This window comes from Puntigrus tetrazona, unplaced genomic scaffold (genome assembly GCF_018831695.1).
Source record: "Puntigrus tetrazona isolate hp1 unplaced genomic scaffold, ASM1883169v1 S000000715, whole genome shotgun sequence".
Taxonomy (NCBI): domain Eukaryota; kingdom Metazoa; phylum Chordata; class Actinopteri; order Cypriniformes; family Cyprinidae; genus Puntigrus; species Puntigrus tetrazona.
Genome location: NW_025048327.1, coordinates 344,806 through 368,820, shown reverse-complemented (window position 1 = coordinate 368,820; position 24,015 = coordinate 344,806). Strand labels below are relative to the sequence as shown.

The following is a 24,015-nucleotide window of genomic DNA, read 5'->3' as shown; positions in this document are numbered from 1 at the left end:
CTTCCTGAGCAACAAATTTGTTCACGGGATTGTAGGTTTCTGTTCCACACTCATCCAAGTCTAGAACAGAATGAGTGTGAGATTATCGCAACAATAATTATCAAAACAATATTGCAACAGTAATTAATAAACTATTATAAGTATGTAACTAATATCTAGAATTTCCAATATTCATGACAGGTTAAGCAAGTTTAAACTGAACGCACTATCAATAGACACTGAATCTGACAAAAGATAATTATCTGACCAAAGAGAGGTTTGTAAAAATATTAATACACAATGAGAATGCCAAGTGCTTTACCTGAGTTTTTGGGATTGTGCTTGAGATTTCCAGTGACACGTAAATACAAACATAAAAAACTGTTATATATTATATATGTTATATATATTTTCAACAGTAGTCTACATGGAACAGATACTGCTGAGGTCAGACAAACATATATATACATATAAAGGAAAGGAAAGGAAAGGAAAGGAAAGCCTTTAGGAAGTCTCATTTGCAAATGACAATGACTTGATTTGACTTTCTGTATTGACAGGAGCTTGAATCTCGACACGAAGGACCTGGAGCACACACCACACACTGAGACCAGAACGCACTGGACGGGAGGAGACGACAAGAGGTATGTGTCAATAGACTTAGACTCAATAGCACTTCAGCAGTATTCTTTGTGTAGCAACAAGACCAGGCACTGAGGAAACTGTGGTGTGTGCTTTTATGCTGGGGTTGATGATGGTGATGATGATGTGCATGTGTGACTGATTAGTACTCTGCGTTGCGGTTGGCTGATGGGTGTGCTGGATGGTGGTTGGCTGGTGGAAGAGCCTGGAAGATTCGTGACACCATGCAGACAAAACAGACAATTACTAGGCCTTAAAAACAAATTTAATCCATCAGAGATATAGCTGGAACAATGGGAGTAGCCAAATCAACAGTTTGGTACATTCTGAGAAAAAAAATAGAATGCACTGGTGATCTCAGCATTGACGTTCACAAAGTACAAAAGTGGTGGATGATCAGAGGATCCTCTTCATGGTACAGAAAAAACATTCATAACCTTTCATTACCTCCAGCCAAGTGAAGAACACTCTCCAGGAGGTAGACATGTCACAAGTCTACAATCAAGAGAAGACTTCAAAAGAGCAAATACAGAGGGTTCACCATAAGGTGCAAACAAGGCCAGGTCAGACTTTGCAAAGACCATTCTTTGGATGGCTGAAATTGAGAAAGAAAGAAAAAGAAAAAAGTATCCAGAGTGCTTGGAACATATCATGATCCAAAGCAAACAACATCATCTGTGAAAAATGGTGTAGAAGTGTGATCATGAGCATGCATGGATCACAGCGGCACTGGGTTACTGGTGTTTATTGATGATATTACAGAGGACAGAAGCAGCCAGAAGAATTTCTGAAGTGTACAGGAATATGCTGTCTGCACAGATACAGTCAAATTGAGCAACGTTGATTGGACGACACTTCATAGTACAAATGGACTATGACCCAAACGCGTACAGCAAAAACCCAGGAGTTTTCGAAAGTAAAAAAAGTCAATCTCCTGATCTCAATCCCATTGAGCATGCATTTCACATGCTGAAGACAAAACTAAACGCTGAAATATATACAAACAAACAGCAAATGAATGTGTATAAAAATGGTTGCAAATCTTATTATAATCATTGTGTTAATTTCCCAATTTAAATGGACCTGAATGTATATTTGCATTAGGCATTTAGCCGACCTTTTCATCCAAAGTAACTTTCAAATGGAGACAAAATTATGTAAAATGAAAATGTTTAGCCACTGAGAAAGAAATGCTGTGAATAAATGTAGCTGTTACTTGTCTGTTTGACTCACCGAGTGTGAGGAGAGACTTGCTGAAATTTTCCTTCATCTGTGAAAAAAAAAAAAAAAAAAAACAAAATCTGATTATAACCTACTAAAACAAACAGATCTATTACTGTATGACTAAACCACATGAAAGACAATAGTAGGTATGACTCACATTCTTTACTTTTAGTGGCCACTTGCACCACATTTCTTAAAATTATTTATTAATTATTCGATCTATTAATCATTATATGATCTGTTTACACACACCTGTTGCTTTTGGACAGCAAGCTTCATTTTTAGGCTTTACTTCTAGTTCAGGGTTAGCACAGCAGCAGTGGGTTGTCACGTCAAACGTTTCCTTGCCACAACAAGCATGATTTTCCTTCCGTTGTAATATATTGTTGCCACCACAACAAACATGAGTCGTTGTCAAGTACATGTCTGTAAATGAGTGTAAGAGAAAACTCATTATAAAAGAGGTTTTCTTGATCTAATGGTATAAAGATCAGTCAACCTCAACAAAAATATGTCAAATCTGAACAAGGTGTTGATGTTACATGAAGTGAATCAGCTACCTTTGCCACAGCATTTCACATTAGTGCTGCTTCGAGTCAGAATTCTGCCATTACAGCAAATCTCATTAAGGGGATTGTAAGCTACAGAACCACAGCAGTCAGCCACCAGCTGGCTTAATCCCAGAGTTATATTATCTGCAACACATTGAAATACAATCTAAAAGTTTTAAATCTGTTTATATATGTCCTAAACTCATTACAATTCACATCTATACTTTTAGTGCTTCAGCAACCACAGTATCACAGCTGCAAGAATCTCTCCTACCATTACAGCAGGAACTTCCAGAGATTTTGTAAGACACATTCCCACAGCGGTGCAGATGATGGTGGCCTTCCATCCTTCCACTGAAACCTACTTTTCTAATAACATCAAGACATATCACTCTTATTTAATTTTTACAAATCATTCTGTTAGTATACATTTAAGTGGTCTATGATAAAATGTAATAATAATAAAAAAATAATAAAATATTTTATGAAACGTTAAGGTTCTTTGTTAGGTCACTCACTGGTTCCCTCTGTCATGATGGCAAATTCCTGAGAAAGAAAGACATGATTTATTATGAAATGTGGAATCTAGCCTTATTTGCAACTCAACATGAATATGACATTGATTTCATGCAAGTTCCTGGTCTTGGTGCAAATTTATCAGTGCAAATGTATTGTAATCTCAAAATCAAAAGGCATTAACTTTTTCTGCCTCTGACTTTGCTTTTTTGTTGATGCTGTTATGATAAATGGGGTGTAAAAAGGCACATGTTAACAGTTAACAGTTCCCAACTGGCTAGATAAAAGGACTTAAATTCTGGAAGAAAGGCGGTTTTGATATTTTAAGAGGCTATTTATATTTTTAAAACAGATCTGTATTTGTTATGTATGGGTATGGGCAGAGTGGGGTAAAACATCAAAAGAAAAAGCCGAATCAGATATATGATATGAGGACAGTAGGGCCTGTAGATAGGGAGTATGTGTTATTTAATAAAACTATAATTATATTTTTAGAATGACTTTTTTTCTTGCCCTCATTTATCACATCACTAAAACTACTATAGTTTTTTTTTTCTCTCTTCTGAACACATTTTTTACTGTTTCACAGAAGAAGAAGAAGAAAAAAAAAAACATCACACAATCCTTATAGCGTTTTCCCCCACTCCACCAAAAACAACGTGGTAACGAACTGCCTAAAACAGTCGTTCATCGTAATCAACAAACGAACCAAACAAAATATGTATTGAAATAAAACAAAACGGAATTCATTACAAAACATCCAGATTGAGTTATACCGAAGAACTACGGTTACCACAGTTCCTCATCTCTGTCCCTCGCCGCCCATTCAAAGCGGTATTCAGTCGGTGGGCGTGTAACAGTGTTTTGTTCTAACATTTCCTTCTCCGAAGTTTTTAAACCTCATACGCAGTTTTTAGTTTTGGGGCTTTGCGCTTCACGGCCAGGCACCTCGTCAAGCAAAATTGAGAAAGCACAGTGCACGAGCACAGCTCGTGAACGCTCTCACGCGCGAGCTCGACGAATGGAAACTCAAGAGTCAAACATCTCCGCCTCCATTAAAAAAAAAGATTGTCCATCTACTTTACAGCCAGTTTCTCATATATTATTTAGAATAGTTAGCCTCGCGTAATTAACTATTGAATATCCACTCGTAAAAATAACTAGTCTAAATAAGTAAAATAAAACTAATAATAATAATTGCATGCCAGCATCTAAAGTATAATTATAATGTTCCATCACTTACCTTGGGCAGAGGATGTGGCAAAAATGTACAAGATTGTCACTACACCTGCAATAAAAAATACAAAGTAATGATTTAATAAATAAATAAAAAAATCCAACAAATACTAGGTAATGCAGAAAAAGTATGCATGCTGTCATACATGCAGTTGGTGTGTAGATCTCCATTGTGTATCCCTGTTCAGTAAAGCTTAAATTATATCACAGGACAGTGGGATCAGAATTTATGTACTAAAAAAAAACTCCGCCTCTGTAGACTGCAGTGAGGAAGGAGCACAAATTGTGATGCCCAAAATCACAAAGGAAGTAACAAGTATGAACATGATAATAGTGATTCAATTCATTTTTATTTTACTGATGTTTAGCACCACTATAGTATCAGTGCATAGGGTTAAATGCAGATCCATAATGAGATCTATAATATCACAATTTAGTCATATTAAATATTAGATAAACTCTCTCTCTCCTCTGAATATATATATATATATATATATATATATATATATATATATATATATATATATATATATATATATATATATATATATATTCAGTTTTTAATTATTTATATTTTGGTATTGGGACTATACTTTATATATTAATACTATATACTATATATTAATCATTAGAATATCTAAGGGTACCAATATTTGTGGCCATTGTGACTAGATATTTAGTTTCTAACATGATTTTCCCCCACCTCTACGTTTTTACTTCATTTAAAGGTTTATTCTTAAATGAAAGATCAAATGAATAAACAATGCAGAATTATTAAAGTTTTCTTTGATAATATTTGATAATATCCACCGTGGACCATCATGGCTGTGCTCTGGATCCCATGGATCTCCTCCTGCTCCGGATCCCTCCTGTCTTCTCCCTCCGTCTGTTCCTCCTGGGGGCCCGTCCTCCACCAGAACCTGCCTGCCTATTTGTACCTATATCGTTTGTTTCGTATTTGGAAAGATAATCAGTTGGTTACCAGTCAAAAGGCTGCGCTGACCTTGAGCCTATTCAGCCTTTTTATGTGTTTCTTATGATTAGTGCTAACTGGACAGGGTGCCCATTTGTGAAAAATATTACTATTTGGATGTTCTGCTTATGCACAGAAACAAAAGGAAGCAAATGACAAGTCAAGAGGGCAGTTGTTATTATGAAAACTGCTCATACGCAGAGTTGTTCCCTGTCATGCAGGAGCAGACTGTATGTGCTAATTGCCCCTTGGCTTGTAGCTGTTGGGGTGTATTCAAGCAATGAATTTTTTTTTTTTTTTTTTTTTTTTTTTGCACAGATGCAGGTGACATGAGGTTACACTTTTATTGGCTTTTGTTATTGATAGGTCTTTGATGTATTTGGTGTCTCTGTTGTCTATAAACTTTGAGTTAAAAAAAAAAAGTCATTGCAGAATCTTGCATCAGCAGGCTCTGTAAAAATCATAGTAGGAACATTTGGATGTTCATTTGGAAAATCTGTGATGGTTTGTGCCACATTGAAATATAACTAGATCAAAAAGGACACTATGATGTTATTTTCCTGACATGTCCTAACATAACAGCTAATACTGTCACGCCAGAAAAAGAGGATTTAAGTGCGGTTAAAGTGAGTTTAAGTGAGTTTATTGACAAAGAACAATAAGGCAATTCTCAGGAAGTAAATAGTCTCAGAGTAGGAAATCCAGGAATCGCAAAGGGAATCCATGAGAAGCCAGTTTTAAGCGTCCACTTGGGGAAACAGAGTCAAAACCAGACTGTGAAAAGGCCACTAGGAGTCCGGAGAATCAGTGAGCTAAACAGGACGCGGAAGGAACTGACAAAAGACAAGACCAAATGCACACAATAAATAGCGAGAGTGAACGAGCCACAGCTGATTTCTATCAGCTCGCGCACGATCGGATACACCCACTAATCAGACACAAAACAATGCAAGGAATGCGACAATGAACCTATGAAACTGCTTCCTTTATAAACATCTTTTTTTTAAATAATGTAATTTGCAATGTGCCCCATCTAGTGTTTTTAATGAGCCTATTGGATTGGACACTGCAGAGAAGAATACTGAAAAGAGAAACTGCAGTCAAAAACAAAACGTGGAACTAATTTACATTTTAGCTGCGTAGCTTTTAAGGAAATGTAAAGGAAGGAATGGAAAGGACATTATGGTGTCCCATACTCTTCATTTTTTCAGAATGAAAAGAAAACATGCAGATCCGTATGCACAACTTTATTCCAAGACATGGCCAAAAACAAGTTTGGGTAGATAAACAGGAAACAGGTATAACAGAGGCAAAATAAGAGCAGTCCAAAAAAACAGACCACCCAAAGATCAGCAAACAATATCCAATAGGGCTTGACAAGAGGGGTAATCCGATAACATGAGAAAAAAGTCCAGGAAAGGTGCAAATATAATGGCATCCGAATGGCAAGATGAATTAGTAACCTGAAAAACATGGACAAGAATCAGAACACAGGAAAACAGGCAAGGTAAAACTATGACTATAGAAAAAAAATTTGAGCAGGCTCCATAAAGCAGCTATCAACTATGGTAGTGATATGTGCTTACAATACTCTATTATTACTATTATATACAATCTAAATATCACTAGAAGTTAAGTGTCCCCAACAAAGCAAGCCAGAGGCGACAGCGGCAAGGAACCAAACCCCATCCATACAGAATGGAGAAAAAAAAAAACCTTGGGGCCAGTTCTCCTCTGACCGGACGCCCAGAACTTAACTTCCAGTTCAATTTTAAATGCAGCTGTGTCAGATAGTGTAAATGACTTAGTGTGTGTGTGTGTGTGTGTGTGTGTGCATCAGGATCTGGTGATCTGTCCACATCTAGGTTTTCTGGTCTCTGATGAACATAATCTCTGGGTGCTGATCGACCATCTAGTCTGGATACAAACTGTGAAAACAGATTGAGAAAGAAACAGGACTAATATTAGCGTAGATGCTATTTTTTTACGATGTCACAAGTACATCGTATTTTAGGAGTAGTGTTTCCCGGTTCCAGCTGATCTAATTAATGCAGCCTAAAAATCCTTTAACGGATTTGAATAATAAAAGGTGTGTTGGTGTATATGTGTAGGCTAAGTTAAAAAGATGTGTCTTTAATCTAGATTTAAACTGGCAGAGTGTGTCTGCTTCCCGAACAGAGTTGGGGAGATTGTTCCAGAGTTTAGGTGCTAGATAGGAAAAGGATCTGCCGCCCGCAGTTGATTTTGATATTCTAGGTATTATCAAATGGCCTGAGTTTTGAGAACGCAGCGGACGGGCAGGACTATAATGTGATAAGAGCTCGCTCAAGTATTGAGGAGCTAAACTATTCATGGCTTTATAGGTAATTAATAAGATTTTAAAATCTATTCGATGTTTGAAAGGGAGCCAGTGCAGTGTTGACAGAACCGGGCTAATATGATCATACTTCCTAGTTCTAATAAGGACTCTGGCTGCTGCGTTTTGGACTAGCTGAAGTTTGTTTATTAAGCGTTCAGAACAACCACCCAATAAATCATTACAATAATCTAACCTCGAGGTCATAAACGCATGAATTAATATTTCTGCATTAGAGGTTGAAAGCATAGGTCGTAATTTAGATATATTTTTAAGATGGAAAAACGCAGTTTTACAGATGCTAGAAACATGATTTTCAAAGGAAAGATTGCGGTCAAACAGCACACCTAGGTTCCTAACTGATGATGAAGAATTAACAGAGCAGCCATCAAGTGATAGGCTGTGTTCTAGATTATTATATGTGGGGTTTTTAGGTCCAATTATTAGCACCTCAGTTGTTTTCAGAATTTAACATTAAGAAGTTACTCATCATCCAGCTTTTTATATCGACTATGCATTCTGTTAGATTCTCAATTTGGTGTGTATCACCAGGCTGCGCTGAAATATAGAGCTGAATATCATCAGCATAGCAGTGAAAGCTAACACCATGACTCCTGATAATATCTCCCAGAGGTAACATGTATAGATTGAAAAGTAACGGTCCTAGCACTGAGCCTTGAGGAACTCCATATTTCACTTTTGATTGATATGATACCTCCTCATTTAGTGCTACAAACTGATAGATATGATTTAAACCATGCTAAGGCGCTTCCTCTAATGCCAACATGGTTTTCTAGTCTATCCAAGAGAATGTTGTGATCGATTGTATCAAATGCTGCGCTAAGATCTAATAGCACTAATAACGAGATAAAACCACGATCCGATGATAGAAGCAGGTCATTAGTAACTCTAATGAGAGCAGTCTCAGTACTATGGTACGGTCTAAAACCTGATTGGAAATCCTCACAGACACCATTTTTTTCTAAAAGGAAATACAGTTGTGAGGATACTACCTTTTCTAGTATCTTTGACAGAAAAGGGAGATTAGAGATTGGTCTGTAATTTACTAAGTCTTTGGGATCAAGATGTGGTTTCTTAATGAGAGGCTTAACTACAGCCAGTTTGAAGGTTTTGGGAATGGTATAACATGACATACATACATCATAAAATGGCATTGCCTACCTATACTTCTCAGAGGGGATAACACGTAATATTACGGGGAGTAATAACATAATGCGTAACTTACTAATTTTAGTTTAAATTTAAACAATTTACAAAAATCCATCGATCTGCTTCAGAAGACATGCGTTAACCCCTCAGAGTTAGTTTTATAACAGATATATGCCATTTCACATAACTTCAAAATAATGGCCACTATCCACCAGCATTACCAAGCTTGGAAGTGCCAGGATACATTTTTAAAACAAAGTCCGTCTGTGTTCATCTGAAAGAAGAAAGTCAATTATGGGGTAATTTTTGGATGAACTATTCCTTTAATGCACATCATTAATGACCTAACTTTAACAGAATGCAGAAATAAAAAAATTCCTGAACCATTACCAGAGGCACTAAGGCACACCCTTGTAACTGATTCTACTTATAAAAAAATATCCTTTAAGAAATAAGAACATTCTTTCCTGTCTTTTTTCCCAGAGTGTTTGCCAGTAATTTCAGACATTCCAGGCCAAACATTTCCAAAGGTATGCAAAGAAAACAGATGTCCACCCAAAACTTAATAAACACAAATGAAGAACAGAATCCATACAAATTCACACACAGTACTTAAGAGAACAGAAAATCAGTAAACAGTTATAGAATACTCTATTCTAGTTTGACAATTTACTTGTGCCCATAATGGAAGATCAGTCTCAAAGATCCTTATCATTAGCATCAATATTACTGTTCTGTTTGGCAATCATGGTAAGGTTTATCACAGACCCATGAAAAAAAACAGACCTATGATTTTTATAAGTGATTGAGGATAACTTTACTATATAGCTGGCAAAAATAGGCCACAAATTCCACAGACCTTGCATCGAGGCAAAATTTAACAGGTCGTAGCATTGAAATGTGGCTCACCACATTTGAAGCAGCTGACAAGCTGTGTAAGAACATAGCCTGCAGTGGGGTGCAAGAGCCCCCCAAAGGTGCCCCATAGATATACTACTGTGAGAATCAGCCCATGAAACAGCATTTGAGCATTGTTTTACCTACTATAGAAATTTTGTATTGAACAACTCGATAACATGATAATATCACAGAGACATGTTGGTGGGCTCATTTATCTCAGGCAGTCTCAGATTAGTCTCTCGGGATCATTTTAAATATGTCAAGCCACACCCTAGCAACCATTCGGAGCACCTAGCAACTAATCTCTGCCATCATGAAAGCCTAGATGACCTAATAATCACTATTAAGCACCCTAGCAACTCTAACCTTCCCGTGTTTTGATATGGCAAGCACCGTTAATATTTTGTTAAGCAAATTTACATACTAGTTTCTATTGTTATCTGGCTGGCTGGAAACAATGAAAGGTTGTCCAGCTAATTTTAAAACCACTGAACTGTTAAAACACAGGGTGTCTGTCTGTACAGTTTGCTATTCTCTTCTCTCATTTGCTGTTTATTTGGTTGCATTGGTTAAACATATTTAGTTATGCTTTGGTTTGAATTAGTCAACTTGAAGACTGGATCTGAAAGACAAACTCTAAATGTTATAACATAAGCACACTGTAACAGATGCAATAGAAGAAAGATCTTAGTTGGTTGACCTTTAAATAATGGGATATATGAACATTTACAGTGTATGTTTGTAAAATGAGTGATTTGATGTACACAGTATGTTCAAAAGAGTCTGAGAATGTTAGAGAAATTATTAATTTGTTGGAGGTGGAGTATAAGTATATATATATATATATATATATATATATATATATATATATATATATATATATATATATATATATATATATGGGGCTCTGATATGTCTGATGTTTTTAGTTTTAGAGAATTGTAATTTTTCTTTTAGAAAGATTTCTTACAGTAAAAAAAAAAACATGCAATGTTCATGCTGCATAATCTGACTTCATCATAAACTACCTAAGCAAATGATATTTAGCATTATTCTGTAACTAAATAGCACAAGACAAGGACTACAAAGGCACAATGTAAAACATTCATACAAAAATTGCATTCTGCAAGACTTACTTCAGTAAACCTGGTGTTTTCTTAAATAAAGTCTCTGAAACGCAGGCTGTGATTTTGGGATGGCTTGTGATATGCAGTTCTTCTTCTGCAGCAGATACCAAAGACTGGCAAATATTGTCAAATTCATCTGAAGAAACGAGGAGGAGAGGGGAGGGAATACGGGGAAAAAAAGCGCAAGAGAACTAAGGAGCAATGTAAGCCCTGCCCTACCTTATGAGGGTTGTTTTGTGGATTCGGAAGACAAATCGTATTAGTTTTCTAAATGGTCCCTTGTTCTCATTTTTAAATCAAGAGAATACCAAATGACAAGTATTATATTACATTATTATGGCTGATGAATACAACATTAGCCTCACACTGGCCTTTAGTTGGAGCAAATTCAAGATAAATAGCAATGCGTCAATATTACAATTCAATAATACAATTCAAGATAATTACTTATATTAAACATCTGTACTCGACTGATACTGTATTGTATTGTTTTAATAAAGAAAATTCAAACGCAAAAAAAAGCCTATTTCTGTCATTTTGAATGCTACAGGTGAGTTTGCACCTGTTTCATGTAGTATGAAAAATGTTTATTTTAAGGTTTACTACATATTACAGTGAATGGTGTTATAAGCGTTTTTACAGATTCAAGTCAAATGACTGTTTGATGAAAGATAAGGTAATCTTAATCTAAACATCATTGCCTCATGTCTTGATGTCTTGGCTGTAAACCTTTGGATTAGTCTGAAATGCGTCGCTTGCCAACAATCGCAGTGCTATCAGGTGGTAACAGGTTCGGGTTGTTGCATTTTCCATTGGACCCCAGTCTGTCGTCACAACATAACTGGTAGTGACTGACAGACAGGGAACGTCTCTGTTATGTATGCAACCCTCATTCCCTGATGGAGGGAACAGAGGAGTTTGTCCCCTTGCCACAACCTCGCTGAGAGCTGGGACTCGAATAGTTTTGCCTCGAATTCAGTGTATTTATTTTGAAAAACAAACATACAAGAACAGTAAAATACACTCAGTAAAATACAAAGTATTAATATTTTATTAGTATTTGCACTGTTGTTCATCTTTAAAGGTATTCAGTGCTCAGCATCTTTATAAACAGATAACGTTATGTTATGCTAGCGTAACTTTGCATTTCAAATAATTAAGGAAAAATACCATAATTACAGATGTATAAATATTAACAAAAGCGCTTAGAGTAGCAGACTGTAGGTAACGTTCATTAAGCAATCCGAGGCAATTGTTGAACTTTTTTCGGCAAAAATGACAGAAATTTCATACACATCCTCTCCTCTCCAGCAGCTGATGTTCTAGATCGTCATGGTAACTCACAGACACCAGCAGACTAACTGTTACTGTTTTAAAAACAATGCTATTAACAAGGGTTTTAGTGTTACGAGCCTCCCCGTTTGTCTAGGGGGAACGTGAGGCTGTAACAAATAAAATCAACCAAAACAAAAAAAAAAAAAAAACGTCTGACGGTCACATCAATCCCCTGATCCAGAAAAGCACAAACGCAGTCTTGTATAAATCTTTCATTTATTTAACAAAAGAATGACAAAGGAAGCAAATCTTCAGGAGAGGGCAAGGCCAACATAATAAACAAAACTCTCTAACTATGTTGAATATTATAAATAACCTACTCAAAATAAAGTAAATAAATAACAGAGTCTTACCTTACTCCCTAACTAATGTAAACATAGGCAAAACCTCCATTTCAAAGAAAATGGCACCCTCTCCCTACCGCTTCCAAAAGACAAACAAAGTTTTAAAAGAAAACTGAAAACAAATCAAAACACCAGAGCATCCACATGCTCTCCCATAGCTCGCGAGAGAACAACTCCCTCACAAGACTAAGAGACAAAGACCATAATCGGCCACCCTAAATACAACCCTTGCTGGATCAGGGAAAAGAGTGAACACGAAGCCGTCAGCGACCATCATGGTTCCTCTGCGATCTTTATGCAGAGCGCTGATCAACGATGAGCATCAGCTGGGCCCCAATTAACAACCTGCAACAAGAGGGAGAGAGAAAGACATGCAACCCCAAACATGCCCAATAGGTGACATCACCCTCTCAAGATCACACATTACCAAAAATACGTCCACAGGACGTAACACCCCCACCACTAAGACTACAAATATATATATATAAAAAAAAAAAAAAAAAAAAGGTCAACTATTTGACTCTTAGTTAGTGGACAACATTTTGGTAGTTCTCATACTCTCGAAAGGGCATCCGCCATAACATTTTCCACCCCTTTCTTGTGCCGGATATCCAAGTTATACTCTTGTAGAGTAAGGGACCACCGTAGCAAGCGTTGATTTGCACCTGACATACGAAAAAGGAACACCAAAGGGTTATGATCAGTATAAACCACCACAGGGGTAACACTGTTTCCCAAATACACATCAAAATGTTTAAGAGCTAATAATAGTGCAAGGGCCTCTTTTTCGATCACACTATAATTCCGTTGAGCTCCAATGAACTTTCTAGAAAAATAGGAAACGGGATGTTCAACACAATCTTGATCTTCCTGTAACAACACTGCTCCAGCACCATTATCGCTTGCATCCACCTGCAACTTAAAAGATCTTGAAAAATCAGGAGCAGAGAGAACAGGAGCCTGACAAAGGAGATCCTTTGCGGCTTCGAAGGAAAGTTGACAGTCAGTAGACCACACAAACTCCTGTTTTATACTAAGGAGGTCAGTGAGTGGACAGACCAAAGTAGAAAAATTTGGACAGAAGGCTCGATAGTAACCACTCATCCCCAGAAAACGTCTCAATTCACGCTTATTAGATGGAACAGGGAACTGGAGTATGGCTGCTATCTTAGCATCAATTGGTTTCACATGTCCCTGACCAACTTGCTTGCCCAAGTAAGTGATCGTACCTTTAGCAAATTCACACTTTGCCAGGTTCAGTGTTAATGATGCCGTCTCCAAGCGTCCACAAACATCTCTAAGAGTCCTCAAATGTTCTTCCCAATCATTTGAATGAATCACAATGTCATCCAAGTACACTTCACAATCTGGAACTCCAGACAATACGTGATGCATCATCCTCTGAAATGTAGCAGGTGCATTTCTCATCCCGAAAGCTAAAACTGTATATTGTAGAAAACTATCGGGGGTTACCAATGCAGATATTTCAGAGGCTCGTTGAGTAAGAGGCACCTGCCAATATCCCTTCAATAAATCCAGCTTAGTAACATATCTAGCTGAACCAACCTTATCAACACAATCCTCGATTCTAGGAAGAGGGAAAGAGTCAGGCTTTGTTATACTATTGACTTTACGGTAGTCCGTACAAAATCGAAAGGTTGAATCAGGTTTAGGTACCAACAGACAGGGGGAGCTCCATGGGCTCTGACTGGGTACAACCATACCATGCCTTATCAAGTAGTCAACTTCTGCTTTCATAACTTCACGCTTTCGTGGATTTAATCTACGGATGCTGCTTGATTGGATTAGCAGTCCCCACATCAATGTCATGGGCACAGACAGAGGTTCTACCAGGCACATCACTAAACAAGGTCGAAAAGTTACTCAACAACTCCAACAAGTCCTGGGACTGTTCTGCAGTAAGATGTGAAAGAAAACTAGAAAGATCTTGCAGTATAACAGAATTCTGAAGGCGGGCAGGGGAAATAGGGCAGTCTCCGCCTGGGAATTCACCTTCCTCTGCAGAAAACTTAGCCACTGTGCTCACCGTAACAGCAGCACAAGTGAAGGGAGGATCAACTAGATTGCTATGGTCGTCACATGAAGTCCTACTCACATACGCTTTAAGCCGATTTACATGGCAAACACGACTCTTGCACCTTCGGTCCGGCGTAGCAACGACATAATTTGTTTCATTCAACTTCCTTTGAATCAAATATGGACCTGCGAACTTGGCATGCAGAATCGACCCAGGCATAGGCAACAAAACCAATACTCGATCCCCAGGCACAAAGTCTCGTTTCACGCTTTGTTTCAAATCGTTGCTTCATTTCTGACTGAGATTCAGACAGATGTAGCTTAGCCAAATCGCGTGCTCTACATAACTTGTCACGAATGGAGGTAACGTACTCATCAACAGGCACAGGCTTAGGGGACTGACTTAACAGTTGATCACTCAATAATTTTAATGGACCACGCACAGTATGTCCAAAAACGAGTTCAGCAGGGCTGAAGCCAAGAGACTCCTGCACAGTCTCTCTTGCTGCAAACATCAAATAAGAAAGACCCTCAGCCCAATCTCTACCAGTCTTGATACAGTAGCGTCGTAACATCACCTTGAGAGTCTGATGGAACCTCTCTAAAGCCCCCTGTGATTCAGGATGGCAAACACTGGACATTTGATGACCAATTCCAAGCATCTCCAAAGCTTGCCTGAAAACTTGAGGTAAAATTTGAGCCCTGGTCACTTTGAATGACTCTTGGTAGCCCAAAGGTAGTACAGAACTTAAGAAGCTCCTTAACCACCACCTTAGCCCTCAATGTACGTATTGGAATCGCTTCAACAAAACGAGTTGCTGCACACATTATTGTTAAAATGTACTGATGTCCTGCTTTCCCTTTTGGCATCGGCCCGACACAGTCAATAATCAGTCGGTCGAATGGATCATTCACCACCAGAATTGGACAAAGAGGCGCAGGAGGAATTTTCTGATTTGGTTTGCTTGCTATCTGACAAACATGGCAGGATTTACAGTGTTTGGAAACAGAGCTTTTAAGCCCAGGCCAGAAAAAGTACCTAGAAATACGGTAATAAGTTTTTGTTATACCAAGATGTCCCGAAAGAAAATTTTCATGGGCGAGTTTCAAAACCTGTGACCGATAGGTAGATGGCAAAACTATTTGCTGAACCTCCTGCCATCCTAGCTCTTCTTTTGAGGGTTTCCATTTGCGCATTAGCAAGCCCTCTTCCCAAAAATATACCACTCCTGATGTAGAATCATGGGCACCACTCTCAGCAGCCTTTACACATTTCGCCAAAGAAGGGTCTGCTCTCTGTGCTGCAGCTAAAGACTCTCTGCCAACCTTCAAAGAAGTCTCCACATCCCCTTCCTCCCCCAAAGAGGGCACATCAGCATCAGAATCTGGTGATACAAACAAGGTACATTCTACAGAATTAGACATGTCCTTAGCTAAAAAAGTTTTCGACAGGTCTACCACTTCTTTAAACTTCTGCGCTTGAGCACGAGTAACCGCACAACAGGGAAACACAGAAGGAAACTTTTCAGCTATATCACAGCGTAAATAGGTATTAGGCATGCGAGTCACAATCGGTGTAGGGAAGACTATGCCACCTGCAAGATCATTCCCAAGAATCAAGTCAACACCATCCACAGGTAACCGTTCACGCACAGCTAAATTGACTATCCCACTAACGATATCCGACTTTAAATATACAGCATGAAGCGGCACGTTTACACAGTGCATCTCAATTCCTCGTACCAGTACTTCATTACCAGTAAAGGAAGAATCAGACAACGGCAAGACGCCTGCAGATATAAACGATTGAGCTGCACCCGCATCACGCAAAATTACTACAGGTTTAAACTCGGAATCAGATGATAACGAGACTGTACCCTCAAACAAAAAAGGCTGAGAAGGCTCTTCTTCATTAACAGAGTGTACGGACTCAACAAGAGCGACATTTTTAGGTTTAAAAGCGCCATTCTTAGATTTAAAAGCGCCATTCTTCTGATTCCACGCTTTGCAATCTGCAATTAAATGATTCGGATCGAGGCAAAAGAAACAAACTCGCTTATTATCACCCCCACTTGATTTACGAACCGTTTCACCCTTAAACGAACGTGTAACACGCGGCGTCGAATTTTCTACGTCCCCCACTGGAGTTTTGACCGTCGCACCCGAAAAATAAACATTCTTGTGTGTCAACACAAATTCATCTGCCAAAACAGCAGCAGTAGCAAGAGAAGTAACTTTTCGTTTGTTTAAATATACACCAATATTAGTTGGTACGCAATTTTTAAACTCTTCTAATAAGATTAACTCCTGTAACTCCTCCAATGATGTAACCTTGCTAGAAATGCACCACTTCTCGAAGAGCACTCTCTTTTCTCTCACGAACTCTATATAAGTTTGTTTGACCGTTTTCACATGCCCCCGAAACTTTTGTCTATAGGCCTCAGGGACCAACTCATACGCACGCAAAACAGCAGACTTTACAGTTTCATAGTCAAGGGAAGCTTCAATAGGTAAGGCTGAACAGACCTCTTGAGCTTTCCCTGTGAGGCTGCATTGTAACAGCAAAGCCCACATCTCTTTTGGCCATTTTAGCTTAGTCGCAATTCTCTCGAACGCAATAAAGTAAGAATCGACTTCAGCCTCCCTAAATAGAGGCACAAGTCGAATATACTTACTAACGTCAAACACTTCACCCGAATCAACTTGAGAATAATCCTCAGTCACAGTGCTAGCTGTCGTAATTACAGGCGAGGATACCGACCTAGGTTGAGCACATGGAACAGAAATTGGCCCTCGGGCCAACCGTTCAGATTCCAAATCCAATTTACGCATTTCAATATCTCTTTCTGCCTGCTTTTCTAACATACGAAATCTAATCCTCTCTGCCTCACATTCTTGTTTCTTAATTAGGAGATCCATCTCTTTTAATTTTAAAACAATCCTTGGATCCTGAGGTCCAGAATCAAAATTCGGACTCACCTCTTGTGCCAGAACACTCACTGCATCAGTATCCCCTGCCACACCCATCTGAAGCTCATCGTCACCAGATTGCCTAGGTAGAATGCCTGCAGCTAACAATTTCTCATATAGATCTTCTTTAAGCACCTGTTTAGTGGTATCCTTTTGAATCTTAATATCAAAGAACTCCGCGATCAAAATTAAGTCTTTTTTTCTACAACTATTAAAAACGTCGACCGAGGCGCAAGCGTGAATGCCGTTAGATCAAATTCCATAATGCGTCTCCCTATTCTTTCCCCACCCACAGATGAAAACAGTCAAACCATGAGAGAAAAAAGGAAGAGTACTCACCACAATACGCGGTTTATCAAATCCCGATCGTTACCGATTTCAATTTAGGGCGAACGGAATAAATCGTCCACTTTACGATCCATAACTTAAACTCTCTCTTTATGAGGAGAAAAAGAGATCCCGGACGAGCCCCCACTTGTTACGAGCCTCCCCGTTTGTCTAGGGGGAACGTGAGGCTGTAACAAATAAAATCAACCAAAACAAAAAAAAAAACGTCTGACGGTCACATCAATCCCCTGATCCAGAAAAGCACAAACGCAGTCTTGTATAAATCTTTCATTTATTTAACAAAAGAATGACAAAGGAAGCAAATCTTCAGGAGAGGGCAAGGCCAACATAATAAACAAAACTCTCTAACTATGTTGAATATTATAAATAACCTACTCAAAATAAAGTAAATAAATAACAGAGTCTTACCTTACTCCCTAACTAATGTAAACATAGGCAAAACCTCCATTTCAAAGAAAATGGCACCCTCTCCCTACCGCTTCCAAAAGACAAACAAAGTTTTAAAAGAAAACTGAAAACAAATCAAAACACCAGAGCATCCACATGCTCTCCCATAGCTCGCGAGAGAACAACTCCCTCACAAGACTAAGAGACAAAGACCATAATCGGCCACCCTAAATACAACCCTTGCTGGATCAGGGAAAAGAGTGAACACGAAGCCGTCAGCGACCATCATGGTTCCTCTGCGATCTTTATGCAGAGCGCTGATCAACGATGAGCATCAGCTGGGCCCCAATTAACAACCTGCAACAAGAGGGAGAGAGAAAGACATGCAACCCCAAACATGCCCAATAGGTGACATCACCCTCTCAAGATCACACATTACCAAAAATACGTCCACAGGACGTAACATTAGTGTCTCTCCAAAATGGTAAGACGGTAATGAAATTATGAGCATACAACGGTGTGGTTATGTTGCCAGTAAGTCATAAAACTGCTAATATATTATTAACAGAGTACATATCTGGGACGTTCTTGGTTATCCTGTAATGTAAGAAGGATGTATTGACACAATAGAATGATAATGAAATTACGTGCGCACAACTTTGTGGTTATGTAGCCTATTGGTAAGTCATGAAATTACCAAAAATGACCAATACTTTACCTAACTGTTGTGTTTGTTAGCTGGGCTATTTTACTGTATTTTAATGTGTTTTAAATATAATCAAGATCTGCAACAACAACAACAAAGTCATGTGACTTTAAAAGTGACCCCCATCTATTAAACTTGGCTTTCTGTTTGTCAAACAAACGACATGAAGGACACGCCATGTAAAGAGCGTGAATGTAACTGAAGATCAAGATATTAATCTTGGTTGGCAATCATATATTTCAGATTAAACGGTAATTCTACACAGAAGGGTTAAATGAAGTTGCAGCCACGTTACCGTACTCTGGGTTTTGGCAGATGAATGACTGCGTAGGTGTTTGAACAATTTCACTATTGAAATTCCATCACTGCTCGGTTATTCTTTCAGATATGAAAAGTAAGTATATATAAACAAGTGATGAGCATATATTATTAATTAAGATATGTTTGCATGGGTTCGCGTGCTTTTTACAGTTGGCCACAAGAGACACATCCATCTTCTAGGCATTAGAGCTACTGATGCTTATTAGGCTAGACACTGAAACTACTGGAAGAAAAAGGCTGTGGTTTGAGAAGTTCACATGAGAGGCACTATTTTAGTCACATGAGATACTATTTCATCTTATCTTATTGGAACCACAAATAATAACACCGAAAGGAAAATGCATGTTTTGCAATACCACAAATAGCAAACATTTCCAAAATTGTTTTGGTTTTTCTTATGGAAAAAAGCTTAGAACATCTCTTAAACATCTCTGTCATTTTTTCAGGCACTTCTGACAAGACTAAACTGCCTTCTCCTCTTTTCATGTGATTCATCTGTTCTTAATGTTTTACATTCTTAAATATTTATAGCATCTTCTGACATTCGAGGAATGCCTGGAATGCCCTGTGGAAATAAGCCTGGCCAACAATTCTACGTCTGTTTAATTTTCCATACTGTGACTCAGGAATCCCTTAGATATTAGCAACAGTGATTTACAATTAATGATGAGCAAAACAAGGTGACAGTGCACCGCTTTTACAAGGTGTCTGATTTATTGGTTTGAAATTGTGAGGACGGATTTCACCAAGCAAGAGTTCCAGTCTACAGTAAAGTAATCAAACTCTCTTTCATCTTGCGAGAAGATCTGCGGTAAAGAGTAAAATCAATATGTGGCTCAATTTGGTTGCAGATACATCCGGCTTGTATCATGACAATTTCCCTACCCATAGAATCCAACTAGGCCAAGCTGTCACTATGAACGGATTTCAAAAACTGTGCGCTTTTGGCTTTCTGTACATGAGACCGTTACTGTATAGGCTCAAAACCAAGGGGGATTGTTCGAGAAACACCACATTTTCCACATACTTGAATATCGCACATTTAAACTAAACCAATTATAACTGTTGTGACTCAGGTAAAACATGAAAAAGCAATAAAGTGCATTACAACTGGTTATTGTTTTTAATTGCATATGGTGTGTATGTAAGCTATTTTACTTACTCTAGTCTCATAGCATTAGGCAATAATTACATCATTAACATTAAACAAATGTCAGTTACTAAGTATTCAAATAGCCTACTAAGTAGATAAATATGGTGTTTTGCATCGATTTGCTATTGCCTAACATGATTTGTGCCAAATGAAAGGGTTTCATAACAGTCTGTCTGTACAATAATGACAGTGTCTGCTAGTTACAGCAACTCAATTGCTGGAGTATGTTTAAAATGTCTAAGACACGTTTCCAGACTTCGAATGCAGACAAACGTCTCGTTTTGGGCAATGCAAGTTAAGTGCGCCAATCTCTCTGTCTTCTCTTGTTAGACATATAAATATGTAGACACAACATTGAGCCACTTGTGTGAAATCAGCCATGCAGTTTTGAACTTGTTGAGGTCGGGGTGTCTGCTGCATACTGTTCTCACTCCCAAATCATCATATTGTCTCTTGGTCAGGAACCTTTGGCGTCATATTCTGATTCACAGTGTACCCCTTTAGAATTGTTTTTTTTTTTTTTTTTTTTTTTATGTGCAGGTTCTATTTTGGCATCAGAATGCAGACGTGAATGATACTGGAAATGATTCAATTTCATCCTGTGTTGCGTCAGCCTTGGTTGTGAAATGCTGTTGGCTCTTGTATGTCTTGTGACCAAATGCATCATGCTAAATATTTTATCAAAATAACTCTGTAATGTTTGTTTATGAACATGTTATGAAGTCACAGCATCGGGTTTTTTCAGCTACACGAGATGCGAAGGCAGCGGTCTAAAGTTGGCAGCCTATTGCCGGCTCAGATTATAGATTTCAGAAAAACTATTTCTGTTAAATGGGAAAACATGGAACTAAACTACTGTAAAGGGGGCAGTTACATTAACTTACTGAGAACAGTGCTGCCAGTAAGTTACTGTAAAAATACAATAAGAGTGACCTCTGGTGGTGATCAAATTGAAATCCATGGACAGAGTTCATGACAGCCACAATGATTACTGTATGTGTCATTTTTAGGCTCCAATGAAGTTCAGAGGTATGCAAAAACGTTCCTTCTAGACCTCCTGCCTTCTGTGTTGTTGCTGTATCAATGTTTCCAAAACTAACAAACAAAAAAAGAAGAATAAAGAATTACAAAAATGTCACTCATTTGGCAGTCAATGAAAGCATTACACAGATTACAGCTGCATTTGCCAAAAGATTATAGACCCACGGAAACCAGTGGACCTACAGTGCACTTACAATGTTTTTTGTAACGCAGCCAAGATAACCAGGAAGATTGGAAAATGACCCCAGGCCAGCTCTATTTATGAAAGCATTCTTTGATTACAAGCGTGCGTCTGAAAGAGTATGTGAAGTTCAGTTTATTACTGGGAAAAATAAGATGCATTAAGGTTCGCACACACGAAACGCAAGCAATCACTGACAAATGAAGATAAACTGACTATCAATAAAGTTATATTATTTTATGTTATATTAAAAAAAAATGTTTATCTGCTTAGTATTTTCTGTGAAATTTGTAGTTGATCTAATGACTTCAGTGATGAGTGTGCGCAGGTGTTTACCAAGAGATCTGTGGGTCCCTCGGCTGTGACTGAGAATCTGTGTGTGGGTTTTTGTTTTTACAACCAGTCCAGACTGGCTGAAGAGCTTTAGTGTGTGCCACTTTTAGAAATGCTTGAAAAGTATGTAGCTTACTAGATAACATCATAATGGCAAATTCGCCAAAATCTATATCAATTTCATTATCCCTTAATTTAAATTTAAATTTTTTAAAAGTTCCCTTCGTCTCGGGGGCGTGAGACTCTAAATTGTGAATTATGAGAACGGTAAAAGAGGAAAACCAACCAATCACGCTTTTCAAAAGGCTGTGTCATACTGTACTACCGGCATCAAACCCGCCTACTCTTTCTTTTCACCTAGCGATTACACAATATTAAATCCGACAGCAGCGTCATGAAATTACTTTCACAGAAAGCTTGTTTCTAACTGTCTGTTATTGCCCGAAGCGCAGGGCTCCACCCGGTAGTGTGAGATAAAAGTGAGATACTAGCTTCCCGTGTTTCTTCATCAGCACTTTTGTCTTCTCTTTTTTTCAGCTCATCCCGATTCTCCGTTGGCACCTTTTATCTTTCTTTTGTACTTTTGGCAAGTTGAATACTGTTTAATTTAACTCAGGTAAAAGTACCCCGATTTTTAGTTTAAAGAGTTCGCTTATGTACTTTATTTTTGTAATTAGCTACTTCCCAACTACATGGTGACCTCTGACCTAAAAATACACAATCTATAGGATTTTCTAGTGAGAATCAAAATTTGTCCCATCTGCCCTTCACTGTAGTGATGCTTTTGCTCAAGTCATCCTCTCTTTGCTGATTTTGGGCAGGGTGGGACTTGGCAGTGAAGATCCGTGCCAGGATGTCGAACTTTTACTCCCACTGCCAGAATTCCTCTCTGGAAAACGGCTGGTGCTCAGTGTGGACCGAGAGCTGTTTTTGTGTGCCTGAGAACGGCTGGGTGGACTGGGATTGAATTTGGGGAAGGGGAGGTCTGTGTGTGTTCCTGTAAGTCTGGAGAGTTGGGTGTGTGTCTGGGTTTCTTTTGGTCTTATTATAGAGCGTTTGAGTTCCAGCAGTTGTTCTTTAGCCAGGCTCAGGGCTGAGGTTAGTTCTTCCCTTTCTTCACACTCACGTCTTACTGTCTCCTCGAGAAAGCACTTCTAAAAGGCAAAGAGAGGGGGAAAAAAGGTGATCATATTAAATGAGACGATCTCATATCTCTCACATACCAACACACCAAAACTATATAATATCTTCTCATCTATATCCCCATAGGGAGATCATGGAAAAGAAAAACCTGTCATCAAATGACTTCACCAGTTTGCAGTACTTAAACATAAAAGTTGATTTGAACCATATGAAAGTAGGAATGTGGGAAACGCCGTTCGGAAAGAATCTAGAGCAGCTGGAGCTGTGACGTGAGCACAAGAGAAAACACACACGTGTCTGCAAAAACTCACATGCACGAGGAATACCCTTCATACACGAGCCCTGGGAATTTCTGAATCTACGTCACAGATCTGCGTGTGCTTGGGAGTGAGGCTCTGACCAGCATTTGAGTGAAACTGTGTCATCTAGTGGTCATAAGGTAGAAATGGATTCTAACCTTACCTCATGCTCAGATGTATTTGTAAAGGCTCTCGTGAATGCTTCGTTTCTAATGTGCTGACAGATGTTCTGAATGATCTATATCAGAAAGGCTATTAAGAAGGTACAGGTTTATAGTAGCGTGATTATCAACTTAAAAAAAGTTAATAAAACACATAACAGAAGATTGAGAAAGCCAGGCTTATGTGAAGATATGTAAACAAGAAAATGAGACACAGCTGGATGAAACGAGTCTTGACTGCCAAAGCGATGATTTATGGGTCCAGAGAAACAAACATAATAAAGAAACGTTCCCTCTAGTGGCCTTACATGGAAACACCATGTGTGATACATCTTGACAAATACTGGTTATTCCTGAAATTCTGTAGCACACATACACGTATAGTACATATATATATATATATATATATATATATATATATATATATATATATATATATATATATATATGCACCCCTACTCCTTGACACTGATTTAAAAGACAAGGGGTAGGAAAAAGGTTAAAAAACAATATACATGCACATATTTCAGAAGAATATGTTATGTTTATATATCAAGTACATGTATTTATAATTTTAATTAT

At 38.3% G+C, this 24,015-nt stretch overlaps 2 protein-coding genes and 1 long non-coding RNA gene across 7 annotated transcripts in view; all 3 read right to left on the bottom strand.

The window, feature by feature from the left end:
• Window positions 1-21: 21 nt before the first annotated feature.
• On the bottom strand, window positions 22-4,350 carry LOC122335083 (galaxin-like). Of its 3 annotated transcripts, none has more exons than XM_043232839.1 (8): window positions 4,295-4,350; window positions 4,156-4,200; window positions 2,915-2,942; window positions 2,671-2,765; window positions 2,406-2,540; window positions 2,098-2,271; window positions 1,855-1,891; window positions 22-60 (listed from the first exon to the last, which is right to left on the bottom strand). In XM_043232839.1, the coding sequence occupies exons 1-8, from the start codon at window positions 4,317-4,319 to the stop codon at window positions 51-53; spliced, it is 549 nt and encodes a 182-aa protein (XP_043088774.1). In that variant the 5' UTR covers window positions 4,320-4,350; the 3' UTR covers window positions 22-50. The 3 variants fall into 3 exon arrangements, with proteins under 3 accessions (XP_043088774.1, XP_043088777.1, XP_043088776.1); XM_043232841.1 differs by lacking the exon at window positions 22-60 and adding an exon at window positions 1,540-1,609; XM_043232842.1 differs by lacking the exons at window positions 4,156-4,200; window positions 4,295-4,350 and adding an exon at window positions 3,706-3,868 and having other exon boundaries at window positions 28-60.
• Window positions 4,351-5,748: 1,398 nt separating this feature from the next.
• On the bottom strand, window positions 5,749-10,902 carry LOC122335078. Its single transcript, XR_006248918.1, has 2 exons — window positions 10,684-10,902; window positions 5,749-6,584 (listed from the first exon to the last, which is right to left on the bottom strand). It is a non-coding gene; the product is annotated as an uncharacterized LOC122335078 (long non-coding RNA).
• An 8,455-nt stretch (window positions 10,903-19,357) lies between these two features.
• The window catches only part of lekr1 (leucine, glutamate and lysine rich 1), a 77,904-nt gene continuing 73,246 nt past the window's right edge, over window positions 19,358-24,015 (bottom strand). For all 3 annotated transcript variants that reach the window (XM_043232835.1, XM_043232834.1, XM_043232836.1), the window contains one exon: window positions 19,358-22,984. In XM_043232835.1, coding sequence (XP_043088770.1) covers window positions 22,619-22,984 — 366 coding nt within the window. In that variant the 3' untranslated portion in view covers window positions 19,358-22,618. The remainder of the gene's footprint in view (window positions 22,985-24,015) is intronic.

What these genes read in the sequence shown, in the direction of transcription:
- LOC122335083 (XM_043232839.1), bottom strand. Translation starts at nt 4,319, where the DNA reads ATGGAGATCTACACACCAACTGCAT. An exon ending in TGCCACATCCTCTGCCCAAG is followed by an intron (nt 2,943 to 4,155) that starts GTAAGTGATGGA and finishes TTTCTTTCTCAG; the next exon opens with GAATTTGCCATCATGACAGA. An exon ending in TGGAAGTTCCTGCTGTAATG is followed by an intron (nt 2,541 to 2,670) that starts GTAGGAGAGATT and finishes AATGTGTTGCAG; the next exon opens with ATAATATAACTCTGGGATTA.